Source organism: Artemia franciscana, chromosome 7 (genome assembly GCF_032884065.1).
Source record: "Artemia franciscana chromosome 7, ASM3288406v1, whole genome shotgun sequence".
In the NCBI taxonomy this organism is placed as follows: Eukaryota; Metazoa; Arthropoda; class Branchiopoda; order Anostraca; family Artemiidae; genus Artemia; species Artemia franciscana.
Window position 1 is genome coordinate 8,486,879 of NC_088869.1, and position 24,348 is coordinate 8,511,226.

At 34.4% G+C, this 24,348-nt stretch overlaps 1 protein-coding gene across 1 annotated transcript in view; it reads right to left on the reverse strand.

Annotated features, from left to right (window-relative positions):
• The window catches only part of LOC136028803 (uncharacterized), a 52,303-nt gene that overhangs the window by 14,417 nt on the left and 13,538 nt on the right, over window positions 1-24,348 (reverse strand). The window contains exons 3-4 of the mRNA XM_065706708.1: window positions 6,655-6,931; window positions 4,962-4,998 (exon numbers count right to left, since the gene is read on the reverse strand). Of these exons, the coding sequence (XP_065562780.1) occupies window positions 4,962-4,998; window positions 6,655-6,931 (314 nt within the window). The remainder of the gene's footprint in view (window positions 1-4,961; window positions 4,999-6,654; window positions 6,932-24,348) is intronic.

Sequence of the window (24,348 nt, forward strand, 5' to 3'; positions counted from 1 at the left end):
GATTTTGAGAAATAAGGGGTGGGGAAGGAGGCCTAGTTGCCCTACAATTTTTAGGTTACATAAAAAGGCAACTATAAATTTCAATTTTTAATGAATGTTTTTATTATTAAAAGATACACGTAACTTAAGAATTAACTTACGTAACAATTATATTCTTAAATTTTTATTATGTATATGAGGGGGTTTGTACCCTCGTTAATACCTCGCTCTTTACACTAAATTGTAAGTTTTGTCCCAATTCTTTAAGAATGACCATCGTAGAATAAATACTTGAAATTACTAAAAATACTATAGCATAAAGAGCGAGGTATTTATCTCCTCCTAAATACCTTGCTCTTTATGCTAAAGTATTCTTAGAACCCCTCATACGCGTAATAATCTCTGTTCGTTTTAAGTTTCAATGTTACTCCTTACTTTCAATTGAAAAAACTTTTCCATGTTTATTTTTTTATTGTTTTTTTTTCATTGTAATTTTAGAAAATCCTGCGCCCTTTTCATTGAATTTCTGTTCCCTCATGACATATTTCTCCAAGGATAGATCCTCCCTAATAACCCCCTCCCCCCAACCCTACCCCCACAACCAAAAAAATCCCCCTGAAAACGTATGTACACTTCCCAATAACCATTATTATATGTGAACACTGGTCGAAGTTTGTAACTTGCAGCCCCCCCTGGGACTGTGGGGGAGTAAGTCATTCCCAAATACATAGTTATTATGGTATTTTGACTATGCGGAACAAAATGGCTATCTCAAAATGTTGATCCGTTGACTTTGGAGAAAAATGAGCGTGGGAGGGGGCCTAGGTGCCCTCCAATTTTTTGGTCACTTAAAAAGGGCACTAGAACTGTTCATTTTCTTTAGAGTGAGCCCTCTTGCGACATTCTAGGACCACTTGGTCGATACGATAACCCCTGGGAAGAAAAAAAAAAAAAAACAGGCACCCGTGATTTGTCTTCTGGCAAAAAATACCAAATTCCACATTTTTGTAGATGGGAGCTTGAAATTTTTGCTATAGGGTTTTCTGATACGTCGAATGCGATGGTGTGATTTTCGTCAAGATTCTTTTACTTTTAAGGGGGTTTTCTCCCTATTTTCCAAAATAAGACAAACTTTCTCAGGCTCGTAACTTTTGATGACAAAGATTAAATTTGATGAAACTTATATATTTAAAATCAGCATGAAAATCTAATTCTTTTGATGTATATTTTAGCATCAAAATTCCGTCTTTTAGTTTCGTTTACTATTGAGCCGGGTCGCTCCTTACTACAGTTCGTTACCACGAACTGTTTGATACTGCCATTGGCTACAGCAACCAGAAGAAAAAAAATATATCAAGTCAATACCAATTCACTAATTTGAGACACACGTAAAAAAACTTGTTCACAAGACACTTTAAGAGCAATTAAACTACTGTTATTAAAATGTATTTGTTATATTTGGATAAGTCATTTTGTTATTATAACAGTTTTTAAAGGTAAATCAACTTATTTGAATGTCAACACCTGAGATCAAGCTTGCTATTAGAACGAGCTGTCTTTTCTAAATCAATTTTTGAAAAAGCGCACTTTCAGCAATTTTTACTCAAAAAAATTTTTCGAGTAAAAAACCAATCAACCAATAAGAAGAATCATGCTCAAAGACAAATGGTGTTTGAAAATCTACCTGCTGTGTGACCTTTTCTTCAAGATTAAAGGATGCACAAAATATTTTTTTCTAAGTTTTCAGAAAACGGGTTGAAAACACGCCTGTTTCTCACAATGGAAAAATGATAGTTATGTTATGACATTATTCTGTCAATCCTTGAAGGCCTGAATCAACAAACAAATAGTCATTTTCAGTGTTTACAACCTGGTAATATTTAGAGCATGTCTCAGAATATTGAATAAATAGCTAAACGTCCAGCTAAACGTCCTGAATCTATTACTACTGTATAAATTGGTTTTAACTTTGGAACTCTTCTTAAAAGTTAAAAAAAAGTAACAATAAAAGACAAAGAAAGTAAATTTTTCCTTCTTTCAAGAAACGGCAAAGGGGGATGAGTTAGGCACTTTTCTTACATAGAAAATGGAAATAAATATTTACATAGTCTTTAGTTTGATATTTCATGGTGTATTCGAGAGACGTCCAATATCAAGTAAAAGAAAATAGAGAGATAATTTCCGTAGCTTATTTTCTTAACAATATTTCTAGTTTTATCTTTTTTGCAATGGGAAAATTTTCATCCGCTTTTATCATTATTGGAAAAAGCCTTGGAAAAAGTATGCAATAAAATTATTTGGCCTTTGCAAAAGGTTTAGGATGATGAACAACAGTAACTTTCAAGAATATTATAATTAATTATTTGCAATTTCTTATGAATGACTGCAACCTTCATTATGATATATTTTGCTTTAAAAAGATTTTTTTTTTCCAATTCATTACCCCCCCTGGTGGATGTTGGACTGAAAAAAGTCTTGCCAGATAATAAAATAGAAATAAAAAGAAATAGAAATAGAAATAATATGAATAGAAATAGAAAAAGAAATTTAAATAGTATAAAATAGCCCAACGTAGGCCAGGTATAAAATAGCCCAACGTAAAAATGCCGCTTTGCTGGGTTTTGTCACGATGGGGCAAACAAAACTTCCTTTTTAAGCTTTTAGAACCTGAAAAACCGAATGGCTATCTTAGAATTTATACTTCCTGGCATTTTGACCTTCTTTTGGCCACTTGTAAAGTTTCATGGCTCAAACTAGCAGAAAACCTATTTGGTAAAATTCTGGTGAATTGACTTCTAGCTATCTCGGAAAGGGTTTAGGTTAGGAAAATGAAACTTTCAGGAATGGGTCTACAGGCTAAGGTGTGTCCCGGGAAGCTATTTTAAAGTACCTCCCTCTAGATGGCTCGGAAATTTGCTTACATGACAGGTCTATACCTATTGAAATTTTGACAAAACAACGTTTTACCTTAATTTTCAGTTTAGTTTCTTTTTCTCTGCCTTTAACTCTGAAAATGCAATTCCTGTTATTTGAGTAGAATTTTGAGCCATATCAATGTTTTTTTTTTCAAAATTTAGGAAATGTATTTGCATATCTTTAAAAAAATAATTGAAAGTGCCTCTGCCAGAGGCACTTTCCTCTGGCAGAGGAAAGTGCCAATATAAACAATTACTTCAGTTTTTTCTAAAGTTACAGTCAGTTGCGGGAGTGTTCGTTTTAAAATGTGAGTTTTTGTTTCTTATATTTTTGATTGTTTATATTTTTTATGTTGGTTTAGTTGTCTTGGCATTTTTATAATGTCTTAAAAATAGTCTTAAATTGTTGTAATTTTCTCCTTTTTTGTTGCTTTTTTTTCGTTGAGAAAGGCTCCCGGACGTGGAGCCGAAATATTCGGAGTATTTTTATTTTTTGGTTAGCTAAAGCGTAGTTTTTTATTTTATTTTGTTGTCACTGCTTTATAAGAAATTAAACCCGTTTTTTCTTCAATTATTTTTTTTTCGTAAATGGAAAAGCAGTGTGGTCTAAGAAATTATTTACATATCTTTAAATAATTTCTTAGACCACACTGCTTTTCCATTTACGAAACAAATAATTGAAGAAAAACGGGTTTAATTTTTTTAAATAGTATTTTTATTTTTTGTTAGTTAAAGTGTAGTTTTTATTTTATTTTGTTGTCACTGCTTTATTTAAAAAAATTAAACCCGTTTTTTCTTCAATTATTTGTTACATATCTTTAAAACTTTATAAAATGGAATTGATCAAAGTTATGAAGCTGAAAACAATTTTGTTTTACTTCAATTAAGCAGGAGATCTATTTTGCAAAGTTTCACTTTTATAGCAAACATAGTTTTAAAGGTCAGCAAAGGTCAGGGCCCTCTAGAGGGAGAAAGAATGGAGGTAGTTGCTTCAAAATACCTTCCCGGGACATACTTTAGTCTGTAGATTCATCCCTGAAAGTTTCATTTTCCTAACCTAAACCCTTTCTGAGATAGTAAGAAGTCAATTCACTAGAATTTTACCAAATAGGTTTTCTGCTAGTTTGAGCCATGAAACTTTACAAGTGGCCAAAAGAAGGTCAAAATGCCAGGAAGTATAAATTCTAAGATAGAACTAATTCTAAGAGAGCCTAAAAAGTCAATTCACTAGAATTTTACCACCTATTTTACTGTGGTACGATCTCTTTATTGCTTAAGAAGTGGTCATCTGCTGGCAAATTATCACAAACTTTTGCTATCACTACAGTATTAAGATCATTATCAGCTGATGAATTATGGGGTTCATTACAGCCCTTTGCATCATGCTTCAGATCCATTTCTTATGATGGGGGTTAAGAGCCTTCTGTTTGTAGTTTTAGACTACGAAAAAACAATATTTTTCGAGTAACGTGCTGAAAGTGCGTTATTTTAAAAAAAAATTGATTTATAAACTGTAGTTATTTGAAGATTCCCATTCATAACTGCCAAGAAAAACCAGATATATTTTGCAATACACCCAATTTGATAGAAAAAGTAAGAATTATTTCAGATCAAGAACTATTTTAGGTAATTTCATGAGACTATTTTACACCGTGTGCTACCTCTTGAGCTTAAGCAGTTTCAAAACAGTCACTGTAAATCTTTATTGAAATAGATTGAAATTGTCTCATAGAAATTCCTAAGATTAGTGGCTCACACTCATTGGTGCTCAGTGCAGATTCTGCCACTTTTTCTGTTCTATCTACAAAAAGAACAACAATTGTGCACTTGAGTTTGTAAAAATTATGAGGAAAAGATTCAACCAATTCCTATCTTGTCTTCAAACTGAAAAACCATTTGTATTTACAGGGGAAATTACTGGGAGAAAATCTCCACAATCAGTTAAAACGGTTGTAGTCAACAACTGACTGTATTCTAATTTTCATTCGAAACGAACAAGAGAAGACCTAAAACAAAACTTATAGAGCCTAAAGTATTAAGCGAAAAATATGGAGAAGAAACACTCACATTGCTCACAGTAGAAGCTATTGAAACCATCCAGGAGCTGCATTTGGATAAATATTTCATATAAAAGTAAAACACTTCTGTTTGTAAAACTTAAATTATACTAAAAATTGCCTTCAGTTGAACTTAAAAACCAAATATCTTAGAGAATGGGAACATTTTATCCAGCGCTCGGCTTCTGGTAAATTAGAATAAAAACTCTAAAAATTTTCGCTTGTTTGGCTGAAGCTCCAATTACCTTTTTACCCTTACCTTTTTAATGTAAGAACAAAAAAATTTTTTGGTTTTGTATGTGAAGAAAACAATAAAAAAAAATTCCAATTACTTTAATTCCCAAGAAAACCTTCAGCTTCTTTCATGTACCACGAAAAAACCCAATAGTCCAGCCTTAAAACTTGGACTTCCATTTTTGACAGCTGTCGTAGTTTCAAGCACTCTGATTACAGTCCCTACCTTTAGGGACGATAGGGTCCTTTACCTTTCCCTAATAAACCTCATACATATGAAAACTTCAAATTATAGTTAATGTGAGTATGTAAATCGTTTACTAGAAATAACTCAACACTAATTGTAATTTAATTAATGCATGAAATTGATTCTGCAGGATCATCCCATTATTGATCAAAGATGGTGGGGGAGGGGCTGTCAAGTTTCCTTTCCTCAAACATCGTGCTTATTGCCAGTTTACAACCCCTTTGAACAAGTATTATACAAGAGTTATTCAGGTAGTGTAAATTTATGTTAGTTAATATGTCATCAGAATTAAGTATCAAGAAATAAAATCCTGGATGAAGATAACAGAGGAGGAGGAGTAGTTTTGGAGACAATGCAGTGGCCTGTGATTGTAAAAGACTGGATCTTATTCAAGTGTGGCTATAGTATTATATAGAATATTTTTTATAGAAATACAGTTTGAAAATTTTTGAGAAAAAATGGAGGAGACAACAATGAAAATTATGGAGCATAAGGAGACACTTCTTAACGTTGATATAGTGTTTGTTCTATGACTACTAAACGATTTGACTAATTAATAGGTTAATTAATTAATTAATTAATTCAATTAATTGATTTTAGTCAATCAATTAATTAAGTCAAATTAATTAATTGCAATTTAATAAACAATAATAAAAATTAATAAACAAGGTGCACTATCAAATGAAGCGAAAATGAAAGAGTTTTTAAAAGCAGTAACGATTCAGTTGTTCCCCAAAATCTATGAAAGTGTTATTTATGTGTTAATTATTAAATGTGTATTAATTAAAGTACAAATGGTTAGGCGTCGAACTTAGAGCATTTATATTAATGATTTTTTTTTAATGGTTCTTGAACTAAAAACTGTTTCATAAATTTATCATTATACTATTGTTTTATCATAAATTTTTGTTGAAATTTCATAGGTATCTTAAGTGCATGAAAAGTATCTAAGCATGTAAGATATACACATTTCCGCATAAAACCTTTTTAAGAAGAAAAAACATGCAAGAATTTCTGTGGGCAAAACTTTGAAGAAAGTCAGACTAGCCAGAAAAGTGTCGAATATGTTCTAAATTTATTAAATTTAGAAATTGTTATGTGCGTGTGGTTTTCAAAAGCGAAAATATTTTACTGGTTTCAAATATCGCGAAAATAGTTTCTGGTCCTTCAAATTCTCACAGCTACCCCAAACTTTAAATGAATCAACATAAAAAAAACTCACTTTAAGTCTTCTAAAGATTCACAAAGAAACCAATGATATTTATTATTTCTTTTAGAGCCAACTACCAAAACCTGATGGAAATTACATCCTGGTGGGAAACTCCCTGGAAAATGTGGAGCCTGTGCACATTGATCACCAGAGACAATAGACTCTGGCCACTCTCTTAGGTATACACCTCCAAGTACCTCTACGGAGAAGCGCTGCTTGAACCATATTAAGGTGCTGTCTTCATAAAGAATGGTGTAGACTTCAGACCAACCACTTGACAGGAAACCATCTTTAATTTAAAGAAAAAATATCATATCAAGCCTCTTTTTCAACATTACTTGCATGTGATAAGCGACCAAAGATAACAGGAAAAAGACCAAATTTGAAACTGTTCATTCAAGTATTTTGAATACTGAAAATTTAGTCAAGTTAAATCTATAAATCTGGTTAATATCTTAAGATTCATATTGTAAATTTAGAGTTTCTTTATGTCTTTTCATAAAGTTTGATCTGAAAGTGGACCATTATGTTTTGTTTTTGTCATAAGCGCTGCGTTCAATTAGGTTGAACGCACAAAGGGGTTTTACACCGGGTTGTTCGTAGTTTGGCTTATCATTCCTCGTTCATTGTCTCACCAGATTTTTTCTGATTACTTAGTTTCATTCATTTCTTTTTAGCACAGCTTAGATACCAATATTTAGTTACAAAAACTCGATTTGTTTTTGGGACACAGTGCGCGGTAGCGATGCTAGCGGCTGGAGACAGGAAACTGGTATTGGTATCTAATTTGTAACAGAAAACTGATATTGGTATCCAAGCTGTGTATGCAACAAAACAAAATTGCGTTCCCGCCTATGGTGTTGTAGCACGATCTACGCGTCGAACCGTGGGCTTGGAGGAGGCGCCAAGTTCATAGCTCTGTACCAAAAGCTTCTCATGGGCAAGATAGGAGTTTTCATAACTGTATTGGTATCTAAGCTGTGATTTATAGTAGACTATTAGACTTCAACGAGTTAAGGCAGTGATTCCTAAGTACGGCTGCGCAAATCTCAAGTAGTGTTTCTTGGAATGCAAGAAATCTATTCTAAATTGGTCTTTAAAAGGATTTCTATGAATTTAACATGATACACATTTCTATGCATTTCTTTATTATTTAATATATAAATTCTTATATTATTAATTCTTATTTAATATATTTTTTAATATATTTTTATATAAATATATTTATATAATATATTTTGATATATATTATTGTAATAATATATATTATTAATATATATATATGTATTGGGGTGGCGCTTCGCGCCACCCCAACACCTAGTTGGTGGGGGCGCTTCGCGCCCCCCCAAGCCCCCCCGCGCGCGTAAGTCGTTACGCGCCATATTAGTTACGCGCCATTGTAGTTGTGTCCCTATGTCCCACCTGTGAATATATATATATATATATATATATATATATATATATATATATATATATATATATATATATATATATATATATATATATATATATATATATATATATATATATATATATATATATGTTTTAACTACGTAAAACTTGCGAATATACAACATTCTTTGCTGTCCCATCGTCTGTGCATATAAATAGATTGTCAGGTTTACCGACAATTGAACATGCAACGCATAATGGTCCATGGGAAAACAATCCGTATTCAGATCTATACCTCATGATTCTATTGATTGCCCTTGAGCTTTGTTGATGGTGATTGCTAATCGACCATTTCCTTTGTTGCCGTCGTCATTTATATATCCCCCTGTGCCCCCCGGCGTCCCCGTTGTAGTTGTGTCCCTGTGTCCGGGTCGTCATTTATATTCCCTGTGTCCCCGTCGTCATTTGTGTCCCGGTGTCCCAGTCTGTGATTTCTATTTGAGTGTCCCGGGCGTCATTTATATTCGTCAGGATATTGTAGGGCATCGTAGCATCGATGAGTTTAAGCAATTCTTGTCAACTGATTGTTTTGCCTATAAAGAATATTATCTCGAGGTAAGAACTGATCACCGACCACAACGATTGCCACTTCGTTGATAGTTGCGTATCAGGAGGCATCAATTCGATTGCTGTTTTTAAGCAGAAGCACTAAATTATTATTTTTGTGGAAAAGATGATATATATAAATATATATATATATTTTCTTTTTAGTTATTTTGTAGTTTTTACCTTTTTTAGTTTTTTTTCTTCTTTTGTATTAATGCTAAAGCCAAGGTTCAAACCTGGAGCCTCTCGGACCTAGAACCTGAAACATAACGCTTTACCAACTCAGCTACTTCGGCGTGAATACATTCGTTTTGAGCAGCTTCCTCGGGTGTTGCCATTGTAGGTTCTTCAGTCATTTTACAATTAGAAATTTCTCTTTCAACGGTCTTCTTACAATTAAAAATTTGTCTTTGAACGATATTCTTAAATACCTGTGTCCTGGTCGTCATTTATATTGCCTGTGTCCCGGTCGTCATTTGTGTCCCGGTATCTCAGTCTGTAATTTCTCCTTGAGTGTCCCGGTCGTTATTTATATTCCCTCTGTCCCGGTCGTCATTTGTGTCCCGGTCTGTAATTTCTCTTTGAGTGTTTTTTCTTTTTAGTATTTTTTAGTTTTTTACATTTTTTCTTTTTTCAGTTTTCTTTTTCTTCTTTATTTTTCAGCTTCACTATGAAATACATATCGCCGAACCTTTGTTTTTTTAACTAAAATCTGGTAGGCATTGATGACCTTATCCAAGTCAAGATCTCAAACCCAATCATCATCGCTATCATTTTCAGTTTTGATATGTTTTGACTCTCGCTGTCCAGGTGGATCTTCATCTAACTGCGCGGTTTTGCGTTCTTTAGCCTCAAGCCTGTTTCCTTGCTGTTCTTTTGATTCCTCGGCACGCTTTCTTTTCTGACTTTCTCTATCAGCAGCAAGTTTTTTGGCATAGACTCTTTGAGCATCTTCATCGGCTTTTGCCATTGTAAGTTCATCAGTCATTTTAAACTTAAACATTAATAGATTTCTACGTGAACATATATGTCTTAAATATCTTTAATGACGTCACCGTCATAGCAAAAATGACGACAACTAACTTCATGACGCCAGTCGACACAGAAACATGACGTCACCTGATCCACAGACAGACAACTTATTTTTATATATACACCCCAACACCTAGTTGGTGGGGCGCTTCGCGCCCCCCCAAGCCCCCCCGCGCGCGTAAGTCGTTACGCGCCATATTAGTTACGCGCCATATTAGTTACGCGCCATCGTAGTTGTGTCCCTGTGTCCCACCTGTGAATATAGATAGATTTATATATGTGTTTCAAACTACGTAAAAATTGCGAATATACAACATTCTTGGCTTTCCCATTGTCTGTCCATATACAAAGCCGTATGTACTAATAATGACGTCATATGCAAACGCTCTTTTTACAAACAAACAAACATGCATACACATAACTCGTTTTTATATAGATAGATAGATAGATAGATACAATACAAATTAACTACGTAAAACTTGTGAATATACAACAGTCTTCGCTGTCCCATTGTCTGTGCGTATAAATAGATTGTCAGGTTTACCGACAAACGACGTCATTTGGAAACATGAGTTGTATTGTCTGATTTTTGACAAAAAACGCTTAGATTCTGACGTAGTTCCAGTAAGGAAAGTCTTCAATGGCTCTGGTGGTGCAGCGCTCTGGTGGTGCAGCCAATAGAGGAAGTTTAACTTTTCCTGAGGCGCAACACATTCCCATTGTTTCACCATTGAATTTCAAGGCCTTGCAATAGGGACAAATTTTAGACATTGTCCCGATTTGAACACATCTACTCAAGCTATAATCATCGACTGGGTTGTACCGCCACCCCAACACCTAGTTGGAGGGGCGCTTCGCGCCCCCCCAAGCCCTCCCGCGCGCGTAAGTCGTTACGCGCCATATTAGTTACGCGCCATATTAGTTACGCGCCATTGTAGTTGTGTCCCTATGTCCCACCTGTGAATATATATAGATTTATGTATGTGTTTCAAACTACGTAAAAATTGCGAATATACAACATTCTTGGCTTTCCCATTGTCTGTCCATATACAAAGCCGTATGTGCTAATAATGACGTCATATGCAAACGCTCTTTTTACAAACAAACAAACATGCATACACACAACTCGTTTTTATATAGATAGATAGATAGATAGATACAATACAAATTAACTACGTAAAACTTGTGAATATACAACAGTCTTCGCTGTCCCATTGTCTGTGCGTATAAATAGATTGTCAGGTTTACCGACCCTCAAAGATGCAACATACAATTGTACATTGGTAAAGCAATCTGTATTAAGATCTATACCGCATTTTTCTAGTGATTGCCCTTGAAATTGTAAAAATTTATGATTCTCGCCTGAGAATGGTAGAAGGGACCCTGCTTTATGATAAATTTGCCCTTTTACTTTGAAAGTAGACATAAATTGATCTGGATTTTCGATTTGGGCTCCAAACGACGTCATTTGGAAACATGAGTTGTATTGTCTGATTTTTGACAAAAAACGCTTAGATTCTGACGTAGTTCCAGTAAGGAAAGTCTTCAATGGCTCTGGTGGTGCAGCCAATAGAGGAAGTTTAACTTTTCCTGAGGCGCAACACATTCCCATTGTTTCACCATTGAATTTCAAGGCCTTGCAATAGGGACAAATTTTAGACATTGTCCCGATTTGAACACATCTACTGAAGCTATAATCATCGACTGGGTTGTACCCGAATGCCAGGCGATAACTTTCAGATTGCTCTGATTCCTCGGCACGCTTTCTTTTCTTACTTTCTCTATCAGCAGCAAGCCTGTTTCCCTGCTGGTCTTTTGATTCCTCGGCACGCCTTCTTTTTTCACTTTCTCTTTTAGCAGCAAGTCTGCTTCTGCGTTGCTCTGGTAGTTCCTCGGCATGCTTTCTGTTCTTTCTTTCTCTATCAGCAGCAAGCCTGTTTCCCTGCTGGTCTTTTGATTCCTCGGCACGCCTTCTTTTTTCACTTTCTCTTTTAGCAGCAAGTCTGCTTCCGCGTTGCTCTGGTAGTTCCTCGGCATGCTTTCTGTTCTTTCTTTCTCTATCAGCCTCAAGCCTGTTTCCCTGCTGGTCTTTTGATTCCTCGGCACGCCTTCTTTTTTCCTCGGCACGCCTTCTTTTTTCACTTTCTCTTTTAGCAGCAAGTCTGCTTTCGCGTTGCTCTGGTAGTTCCTCGGCACGCTTTCTTTTCTGACTTTCTCTATCAGCAGCAAGTTTTTTGGCATAGACTCTTTGAGCATCTTCATCAGTCATTGTAAACTTAAACATTAATAGAATTCTACGCGAACATATGTCTTATATAACTTGAATGACGTCACCTTCAAAGCAAAAATGATGGCAACTAATTTCATGACGTCAGCCGAAACATGACGTCACCTGATCCACGATCCACAGATCCACAGACAACTTATTTTTATATATATAGATAGATAGATATAATTCTAAAATTGTCAGGTAATTTTCTATTTTGAAATAAAAACTAAAAATTATTGCTCAGACAACATAAATATTTTTGATATTTACATAATAGCTTTAGTGGTTCTGGACTGAAAACTAAATATGCTAATCAAATTGGGAATTGCAATCTTTTAAGTTGAAAAGGCAGATCCATTGGAATCATGAGAATGCGTGGAATAAGAAAAGCCTCACCCTCAAAAGGCCCTGTCAAGATTGTTGCCTCTATTACGTTATAACAGACATAACACGTCATTTGTGTCTCGGTGTCCCGCTCTGTAGTTTCGTTAGTCGACAAACATGACTTCAGATGACAAACGACTTCATGACGACATACAGCTCAATCCTTATAATGACGTCAGTCGACAAACATGACGTCAGTCGACACACAAACATGACGTCAGTCGACAGACAGACAAACAACTTATTTTTATATATATAGATATATATATATATATATATATATATATATATATATATATATATATATATATATATATATATATATATATATATATATATATATATATATATATATATATATATATATATATATATATATATATATATATATATATATATATATATATATATATATATATATATATATATATATATATATATATATATATATATATATATATATATATATATATATATATATATATATATATATATATATATATATATATATATATATATATATATATATATATATATATATATATATATATATATATATATATATATATATATATATATATATATATATATATATATATATATATATATATATATATATATATATATATATATATATATACTATTATTAAATTATTATGTATTATATATTAAATCTTAAGCCTTATTTAATATATTTTAATATATATTATGAATTCTTATTTTAATATATAAAATTAAATTCTTATGCAATTCTTTATGCTCTCTACATTCTTTGTTTTTTCTTGTTGGACACGAGCAGTAGTTAAGGACTTACAATCCTTTCTGAAGGGGCTTCAAAATTATTTTGCAGGATTATAATCAGACTATAAGCAAAGATGGGCCTCAAGTTAATATCTTTTAAAATTACAAATATTTAATCTACATGCGCTTATGTGCAAATTGCTGATGTGCTGACATTAATGGTGCATCTTTCATTATAAAAACTTGCTCTCTTAGTCGCGTCCCCCCTCTTTTTGGAAATAAGACATCTCTCAGGCTCGTAACTTTTGATACATTTAAAGTTTACGAATTTTATGTATTTGCAATAAAGATAAAAACTAGACTCTTTGACGTATATATCGTTATCAAAACTCCTTTTTTTTCAGTTTTCAGTTACTATTAACTAAAAAAAAACTAATTTTCTTAGCTGAAAGTAAGGAGCGACATTAAAACTTAAAACGAACAGAAATTACTCCGTATATGAAATGGGTTGTCCCCTCCGCAATTCCTCGCTCTTTACGCTAAAGCTTTTAATTGTTTTAAAAAGTAGAATTGTGGCAAAGAGTCAAACTTTAGCGTAAAGAGCGAGGAATTGCGGAGGGGACGAATTAACTTAACTTAAGAATTAACTTACGTAACAAACCTTCATAACCTTATATTTTTATTATGTATACGAGGGGGTTTGTACCCTCGTTAATACCTCGCTCTTTACATTAAATCGTAAGTTTTGTCCCAATTCTTTAAGAATGACCCCTGAATCAGAAAGGCCGTAAAATAAATAGTTGAAATTACTAAAAATACTTTAGCATAAAGAGCAAGGTATTTATCTCCTCCTAAATACCTCGCTCTTTATGCTAAAGTACTTTTAGAACCTCTCATATGCGTTATAATCTCTGTTCGTCTTAAGTTTCCATTCTACTTTCATTTGAAAAACTGTTTTCATGTTTATTTTTCATTGTTTTCTTATAGTAATGCAAGAGAATTCTGCGCCCTTTTCATTGAATATTTCTTCCCCCGTGACAGATTCCTCCAAGGAAAGATCCTCCAACATAGCCTCCTCTCCTCAGCCCCACCCCCAAACAAAATAAAATCCCCCTAAAAACGTCTGTACACTTCCCAATAACCATTATTAAATGTAAACACGTGTCAAAGTTTGTAACTTGCAGCCCCTCCCCCAGTGATTGTGGGGGAGTAAGTCATCCCCAAAGACATAGTTATTATGATTTTTGACTATGCTGAACAAAATGGCTATCTCAAAATTTTGATCCGTTCACTTTGGGAAAAAAATTAGCGTGGGAGGGGGCCTAGATGCCCTCCAATTTTTTTGTTCACTCAAAAAGGGCACTAGAACTTTCCATTTCCGTTAGAATGAGCCCTCTTGTGACATTCTAGGACCACTTGGTCGATACGATGACCCCTGGGGAAAAGAAAAAAAAACAACAAATAAACACGCACCCGTGATTTGTCTTCTGGCAAAAAATACAAAATTCCACGTTTTTGTAGATAAGAGCTTGAAACTTCTACAGTAGGGTTCTTTGATACGCTGAAACTGATGGTGTCATTTTCGTTAAGATCCTACGACTTTTAGGGGGTGTTCCCCCCCCCTACTTTCCTAAATAAGGCAAATTTTCTCAGGCTCGTAACTTTTGATGGGTAAGACTAAACTTGATGAAACTTATATATTTAAAATCAGAATTAAAATGCGATTTTTTTGATGTAGCTATTGATATCAAAATTCAATTTTTTAGAGTTTTGGTTACTATTGAGCCGGGTCGCTCCTTACTACAGTTCGTTACCACGAACTGTTTGATTAAATCCAGTCACTCTTTAACTTTGCAGTTAACCCAGTCTTTTAAACCAGTCTAACTTTGCAGTTAGTTACCGTGAACTAATGTTTGATGCGAAGATATCTACTATCATAGTACTTGGTTTTCCTTTTTCCCCATTGAATTGTTAAAATAGTGGTAAATGAAATAATATGTAATGAAGTTAATTGAGACACGCCCGAAGAGAAATGGATAAAAACGTTGCAATGCATAATACAAACGGAAAATAAAAGTCACGACGAGTCTTGAACTGAAGGTGCGGGAGCCCGTAGCTGTCAATATTGGTAGATGTGGGTACCACACTCCAACATATTAACACTGTTAGGGTCCCAGCAAGGAAAGCCCCTATAACACGATAATTAAGAACTAACCTAAAATGCAAGAGGAACAGGCATTGACTCGTAATAAAAGAGAGTATCTATCAGAGGCCCATAGTTGGGTAAGGATATGCCTAGGTAAGGTAAATTTCAACAGGCTATTTAAGGCCAAATCAGCTTTTGGTTGAAGAAACTGACCATCATCCATGATCTCACGAAGGGACTCTTCCCCTATCTGTTCGGGGGTAAACACCTCTAAAAGCTGTCAAGACAGACCTCCAACGCCCCCACCCCAGGCTCAACCAAGTCAACCACATCTTTAAAACCATAAATACCAACTGACTTTTCCAATACTTAGGGTGGTCCTTCCATTCTATCTCCCAGCTATCTTTATTTCCTGTCAATAAGGCGAAGATCTCTCAACGATTTATCTGCAATATTACTCTCTGTCAGCGCAAACATCATTTTCAACATTATGTGTCTTCTTTCAATTTATTTTTTCTTTCTTCTTTTTCCTGATTTTCGTAGTAGGGAAAAACAAATAATCTTCTCATACGGACTGAACAATAGTGTCTATTTATTTGTATGTATATTTCCAAACTACACTCTACTTTTGTAACTCTTTTCTCTCTTCTACTTTTTCTCAATTTTTCAGTTACAATAAACCGATCATCTCTAAATGCAAATTGAATACCAAAATTAGGTCTCTCATACTGAAGCCCCATAATTTAAATTATGAAAAAGTTTAATTGTCGATTCAAATACCTTTCCTTTTTTTACTTTTCTTCGCTTTTGCAAACAAAATAAATAGATCGTCATTGAACAGGAACTGAATTTCTGAATACCGTTTGTTTTCTCATGTTGAACTTTATGCTCTCGAGGTTTCCGAGGAAAATCTCTACTCCAAACAAGTTTTCAACCAGGTTTGGCACACTCGGTGCCTCATTCCTACAATTCGGGGGTTGGTTCCTCTGAATCTCTGAAACCTTAGCTATGTACCTCAATATTGTCACCTCATTTTCATAACACTAGGTTTGAAGACTAACAATTTTCTGACCATAAGATGACAAGGTGCATTGACAATATAAAATTTGAAGCCCTCATAAAATCTAGATGACAAGGTAATAAGAAATACTTTACAGAATTATCTACATTCCGAACTGGAATATAAGTTTTCCATCTTCTAGAAATGGAGTCTTCACCTCCTCCAACTCCCGACCTTGCCGACCAGATTCTACACCTAACCTCCTTGTCAAGGAAGTCATATATGTTTCCTCTCTTAAGCTTTGCATTCCTAGTCTTTAGGTATTCTCCTACGGGATGCCATGCCTAAGCCAAAAGTCAAACTTAAGCATAAAAAGCGAGGTGTTGAGGAGGGGACAACCCCTTCGTATACGTAATAATTTTTGTTCGTTTTAAGTTTTAATGCTGCTCCTTACTTTCAGTTGAAAAAAAATTGTTTTTTTTTAAATTTAATTTCCGATCTTATTCTAAATAATGCCAGGAAATGCGATTCCACCTTCATGGAGAATCCCTTTCCCCAGGTAAATATCCTCTAAACAATTCAATCATGGTGAATATTTACTCCGGAGCATTAATCTCAACCACTCCGTGCGTAGAATTGAGACAGAGAAGAGAAAGCAAGATATATACAGAGAAATTTCTACAGAAATTCTAGCAAATTCTCGCATTGCATAATTCTCCCTGACAAGTTCACTCCCTGGAAACTTCCCTCCCCAGGGAAAATTTCCCCGTGGACAACCAACCAGCAGAAAATTCGTCCCCCCGCCACCCAAAAATGTATGCATGCATCCCAATAACAAATACTATGCGTAAACAATGGGCAAATGTTATAACTTAAAGACCTTTCCCCTGGGATTGGGAGGTATTGTTATACCCAAAGGCATAGTTGTAAGGCCTTTCAACTATTATGAACAAAATACCTATCTCAAAATGTTGATCGAGTTATTTTGGGAAAAAATGGGTGTGGGACGGGGCATAGTTGAACTCCAATTTTTTTGTCACTTAAAAAGGGCACAATAACTTTTATTTTCCGTTTGAATAAGCACTCTTCGATATTCTAGGGCCAATAGACTGACAAAATTCTCTGATACGCTGAATCTGATGGTGTGATTTTCATTAAGGTCACTTGACTTTTAGGGGGGGATTCTCCCTTTTCTCGAATACCACGAAAATTTTCCCAAGCTCGTAACCTTTGATGGGTAAAACTAAACTTAATAACATTTATATATTTGAAATGAGCATAAAAAGTTGATTAGTTTGATATATCTATTGATATCAAAATTTTGAGTTTTGGTTGCTATTCAGCCGGGTCACTCCTTACTTACAGTTCTTTGCCCTGAACTGTTTGATTACCCTGGCGATCCAATAGCCTTTCCCCCCTACAATACCTTGACTTTGTGTATTGGTACTAGTATTAACCTCTCATGGTATATTGCCTGCCTCTCTACTCACATCTTTCTGCCTCTCTACCTCCTATTCATATCTTGTGAATAATATTTTGGTTTATACTTTTAATGATCTAGAGCTTTTTTTCCAAAGCACCTTGTCAATAATTTTCAACAAAAGTTTGTCAAACCTTTTAACTACTTCTTCGTAGGATTTTTTTGTTATGTAAGTACCTCTATATAAGCCCAGTAAGCGTTTCGTTCCGTCTTAATAAGTACACTAGTCCGATCTAATTCATTGGATAGATCCCGAGTAACTTCATAAAGCTTAAGGACTATTGCAGTATTCTCCTTGCATTCCATTAATACAAAAATTCTTTGAAGTAATTTCCAACTGATATTGTTCAACCCTTTCAATGACCTCTTCATAAGCTTGATACTTTTCACTGCGACCTCCTTAAAATTATTAAAAGATGTATCTTCCGCTTCACTAGCAAAGTTAAATTGACCAGCTAGGTTCATTCTCCTTAATTTCAGTTAAAAAAACTAGTTTTTATTATTTAATTTCTGAACGTTTTTGAATTGATGTAAACAAAATCAAAATCGTGTTTGATTTTGGCTCTCCGCACATAAATTGTTAAAATGAAATTTGCATATTAATTCATTTTTTGGCTGAATGGCTTTTTCTTAGTTTTGATCAGACGATTTTGAGAAATAAGGGGTGGGGAAGCAGGCCTAGTTGCCCTCCAATTTTTCGGCTATTTAAAAAGCCAACTAGAACTTCTAATTTTTAACGAATGTTTTTAATAGTAAAAAATATACGTAACTTAAGAAGTAACTTACGTAACAAAATTCTATATTTTTATATTTATTATTTATATGAGGGGCTTTGACCCCTCGTTAATACCTCGCTCTTTACACTAAAGCTTAAGTTTTGACCCAATTCTTTAAGAATGACTCCTGAATCAGAAAGGCCGTAGAATAAATAGTTGAAATTACTAAAGATACTTTAGCATAAAGACTGAGGTATTTCGGAGGAGAAAAACCTCTCATATGCGTAATAATCTCTGTTAGTTTTAAATTTTAATGTCGCTCCTTACTTTCAGTTAAAAAAACTAGTCTTTTTATTTAATTAAATCAAGGACAGAACTATGGTGAATAAGTGTATATATAATATATATATATATATATATATATATATATATATATATATATATATATATATGTATATATATATATATATATATATATATATATATATATATATATATATATCTATATATATATAAATAAGTTGTCTATCTGTCTGTGGATCAGGTGACGTCATGTTTCTGTGTCGGCTGACGTCATGTTTTCGACTGACGAAATTACAGACCGGGACATCGGGACACAAATGACGACCGGGACACCGGCACATAGGGAATATAAATGACGACCGGGACACAATGAATGTTCGATTAGCAATCACCATCAACAAAGCACCGGGACACAAATGACGACCGGGACACGGAGTATAAATGACGTCCAGGACATAAGTAAAAAAAAATTAAAAACTAAAAAAAGGTAAAAACTACAAAAAAAAACTAAAAAGAAAAAAAACTAAAAACTAATAAAAAACTAAAAAAGCTAAAAAGCTAAAAAAAAAACTAAAAAAGAAAATAAAATGAAAAAGGAAAAAAATGAAAAATAAAGGAGAAAAACAAAACTAAAAAAAAGAAAAAAAACTAAAAAAAGGTAAAAAACTAAAACCTAAAAAAAGACCAATTCAAAAACGAATGTATATACAGACCGGGACACAAATGACGACCGGGACACCGGGACATGACGACCGGGACACAGGGACACAACTACAACAGGGACGCCGGGGGATTCAAGGGGATATATAAATAACGATGGCGACACAGGGAATCGTCGATTAGCAATCACCATCAACAAAGCTCAAGGGCAATCATTAGAATCATGAGGTATAGATCTGAATACGGATTGTTTTCCCACGGACCATTATATGTTGCATGTTCAAAAGTCGTTAAATCTGACATTCTATTTATATGCACAGACAATGGGACAGCAAAGAATGTTGTATATTCGCAAGTTTTACGTAGTTAAAAACATATATATATATATATATATATATATATATATATATATATATATATATATATATATATATATATATATATATATATATATATATATATATATATATATATATATATATATATATATATATATATATATATATATATATATATATATATATATATATATAAATATATATATATATATATATATATATATATATATATATATATATATATATATATATATATATATATATATATATATATCACAGGTGGGACATAGGGACACAACTACAATGGCGCTTAACTAATATGGCGCGTAACGACTTACGCGCGCGGGGGGGGGCTTGGGGGGGGGGACGCGAAGCGCCCCCACCAACGCTAGATCTTTGAACAACAAAACTGATGCACTTGAAATTATTGCCAGGCAGAACAACGCCTCAATAATAATAATAATAAGCGAATGTTGGGACACTTCTGACGAATCGGCGCGCATCAAAGGTTACGCAAGCTACTTTAATACGCGTCACGATCGTGGCTTGAATCGTCGAGGAGGAGGCGTTGGACTTTATGTTCGTAATGACCTATCCTCAAGGCTGTTAAGTGAGCCTTTTGACTCCGACCACGAAATATTATGGACCGAATGCAAACCTGCACGTTTATCAAAAAGATTTTCATGTTTAATTGTTGCTTCGGTCTATTATCCTGAAAGTGCTAAAAACAGGAAAGACTTGATTGAACACATTCAGTTTTTCGTAGACAAAATGCGCCGCAAGCATGTCTCTCCTGGCTTTGTTATTGCCGGAGACTTCAATCAAACTAATAGGCAATGGGTTTCAAATATTTTAGATTTGCGACAAGCCGTTACAATACCTACCCATCAAAGTGGCAGCATACTGGACTTGATTTTTACCAACTTGACAGACTTTTATTACGCACCGAGATCCCTAGGACCCCTTCTGAATTCTGATCACTTTATCATCTTCTGGGAAGCCAGTTCGGCAATTCCGAAGCCAAAACGAGTCAAGTATACGGTGCGACCACTTACTGAGGACTCGATATCTACATTTGGTCGCTGGATCGGTAATTATCAGTTTGAGGACATTTGCTCTGAACAGGATATTAATATTAAAGTCAATAAGCTGAATACTCTGCTTCAGGAGCAATTTCAGACTTGTTTTCCCGTAAAAGTCATTACTGTGAGTGACACTGATAAACCGTGGATAACCAATGATCTAAAGAATTTAATAAAAACCCGTTGTCGTCTTCATATCGCTGGTGATACCGTAGCTTCAGCCAAGTTGCGTAATCATATTGTTAAACTAAACAAGCGTGCCAAGAGGCAGTATGTGGGGGATAAAATTACTCCCTTACTCACAATAGACCCCCACAAATGGCATTCCTCAGTAAAAAGACTTACCGGTAAGACAACACTCAGAGATCTAAGGCTCCTCAAAGAGGACGGTACCTTAACCTCAGCTAATGAAGTCAATTCTTATTTTGCTGACATTTGTACCTCATTTCCATCAATCACCAAATCAGAAATTGATACTATCATTGCTGGTGCAGAGATTGAGGACGTATGTGAGGTCTCTGAATTCACTGTTTATAAGGAACTCCTAAGACTGAAAGCGAACTGTGCGTCCTACCCAGGTGAGCTTCCAGTAAAGCTGTTACGTGAATTCGCCATTTTTCTTGCTAAGCCACTCTCTTCTATAATCAACCAATGTTTCCTTCAGCAAGTATTCCCTAGTGCTTGGAAAAGAGCATATGTCCGCGTTATTCCAAAAGTAAGGTGTCCAAAATCTTGTGATCAACTCCGGCCTATATCAATAACTCCGAACCTTTCTAAAGTTGCAGAAACGTTTATTTACCGCAAACTTATGTCACAGGTCTCTGCACATCTAGACCCGTATCAGTATGGATGCTTAAGAGGCAGCAGCACAACTGTTTATTTAGTACGGATGTACCATCTCATTGTCGACTGGCTCGACCGAGGAAGTGCTATAGTCGACCTTCTCCTCGTAGACTACCGAAAGGCTTTTGATCTTATTCGCCATTCCGTTGCTATCACAAATCTACGCACCATGGGTGCGCAAAAACATATTCTCCTTTTAGTGATCAATTTTTTACAAGCCCGCTATCAGTGCGTTTACAGTCTTTTCCCAGGAGATACCGACTCCGAATGGGTCGAGCTTACATGCGGAGCCCCACAAGGTACTAAGCTCGCTAGTCTACTGTTTTTGGCAGTGATAAATTTCATCCTTTCCGGCTATGAAGAAAGATTTAAGTATGTAGACGACTTGTCAGTCCTACTGAAGTACATTGTTGAGAAGTCTGAGGCTGTCCCCCAATTCTGTAACGAAATAATCAAAAACTTCAAAGATGAATGTACTGCGAACAGCCTCCAAATCAACGAAGGAAAGACTAAAATCCTTCGCTTTAATCCCCTGAAGAGAGACTTTGTGTGCCCTCCTCCTCCTTATCCTAGTGAATCTTCGGCAGTAGTGCTTGGTGTCAAGTTTAGCATCGACTGCTCTTTCAGCCTCCATGTCGATTCAATTATCAAAAAGGCAAATAGTGCGATGCGGACACTTATACTAATGCGTCGATTTGGTTTTTCAGTGACACAACTAAGGATAGCCTATCTTACTTACATTCGACCAATTTTAGAGTATGCATGTCCCGTATGGGGCCCACAAGTCAATAACACTATTTACCTAAGTGACCAGCTTGAGTCAATACAAAAAAGAGCAGTCAAAGTAATATTGTGCGATGCCTTTACCGAATATAAGTTAGCATTATCCACTTTACAAATTCCCTCTCTTCAAGAGCGTCGTCTCAGTTTGATCCTTGAATTTGGCCAATATCTTCTCAGAAGTGATAAATACAGATCGATACTACCACCAGTTTTAGTGAAACATCGAAGTACTAGGTTGAAGAAATTTGACAGATTAGCAGCACCTCCTTCACGCACAAATCGTTTTTCCAACTCATTCATCCCTTTCTTTGTATCAAAGTATAACAATTGTTGATTTTAAACTATTGGTCTTCTGATTTTTTTTTTTGTCGTTTGATTTAATCCTTTTTTCTTTTTTGTAAGCACAAGCGCCATTTAGTTTTATGACTACGAAAGATTGTGCAAATAAAACCTATTCTATTCTATATATATATATATATATATATATATATATATATATATATATATATATATATATATATTTTCTATATATATATTTTCTATACATATATATATATATATATATATATATATATATATATATATATATATATATATATATATATATATATATATATATATATATATATATATATATATATATATATATATATATATATATATATATATATATATTACTTGTTTCAAAAAGACAGAATATTCTACTTCACGGTATACCAGCTGTTCAAGATGGTAACTCAGAAAATGCTACTCGTGAGTTTCTCTCTGAATTAGGAGTCAGTAACGTAAATTCAATGCCCTTCGTCAAGTGCTATCGTTTAAATGGAAATAAATCACCAGGCTCTAAAACTAGTGCAACGTCTAGGACTACACTAAAAGCCGGGCCAGTTTTCGTGACTTTGGCTAATTTAGCAGATAAAGATGCTATTATGAAAAATTGTGGTAGGCTGAAGGGATCTAGAAAAAGTATCACTTCCGATCTCCCGCGTGAATTGGCACGTCGTAGAAAAGAACTGCTATCTTTCGGCTATAATCTGCGTACATCATCTGACACTTCAACTAGAGTTGCTGAAACCCGAGTAATAACGAAAGGGATTAGTGTATGGATTGAAGCGAAAAAGTCTTCAAAGAGTAAGACTTGGTTGCGAATAGAGGACTCATGTTTTGATCCCTTTAAACTATATAGTAATGCGACCTCTGTGGTTCCCTCCCCCGCTGTGATAGTCGGAGGTGATGAGTAATATGTGTGATTTGTTCTCTTTTTTTTTTTAGTGATTTGTTTGATGTTTGTTAGTTGTTGTTGTTTTGGTTTTTTTTTCATAAGTTATGATATATAAATTTTTCTCCTGGATTGGGAGATTTAGTTATGTTTTTGTTGTTTTTCATTTTGTATACATGTTTTTTTCTTATTCAAGTTTTCTGTTTTTGGCCTTTATTTTTTCTGTTTCAGTTTCTTTTTTCACAAAAAATGAGTTCATCATTCTGTTTGCATAGTTGCTGTCCACATGTCATTGTTATGAAGATGCCAAGCTGGGTGGTGGATGGCGCATGATGGATCATAGTTTGTATTTTTTTTTTTTTTTAATTTGTCTGACTCTAGTTTGGGTGACATCTCCTCCTTGGGTGAGCGACTATCACATCTTCAAAATAACCCAATTAATGTTCTTAGTTTGATAAATAATTCAGTAGGTCAGTAAGTAAAACAGTTCAAAATAGGGATGATACCTTTTTATTGACAGTGAAATATAAAATTATTTAACTGGATATTTCGAACACATATACAGTGTTCATCATCAGCAGTAAAACTGTTTTTTACTGCTGATGATGAACACTGTATATGTGTTCGAAATATCCAGTTAAATAATTTTATATTTCACTGTCAATAAAAAGGTATCATCCCTATTTTGAACTGTTTTACTTTCGTCATGGAA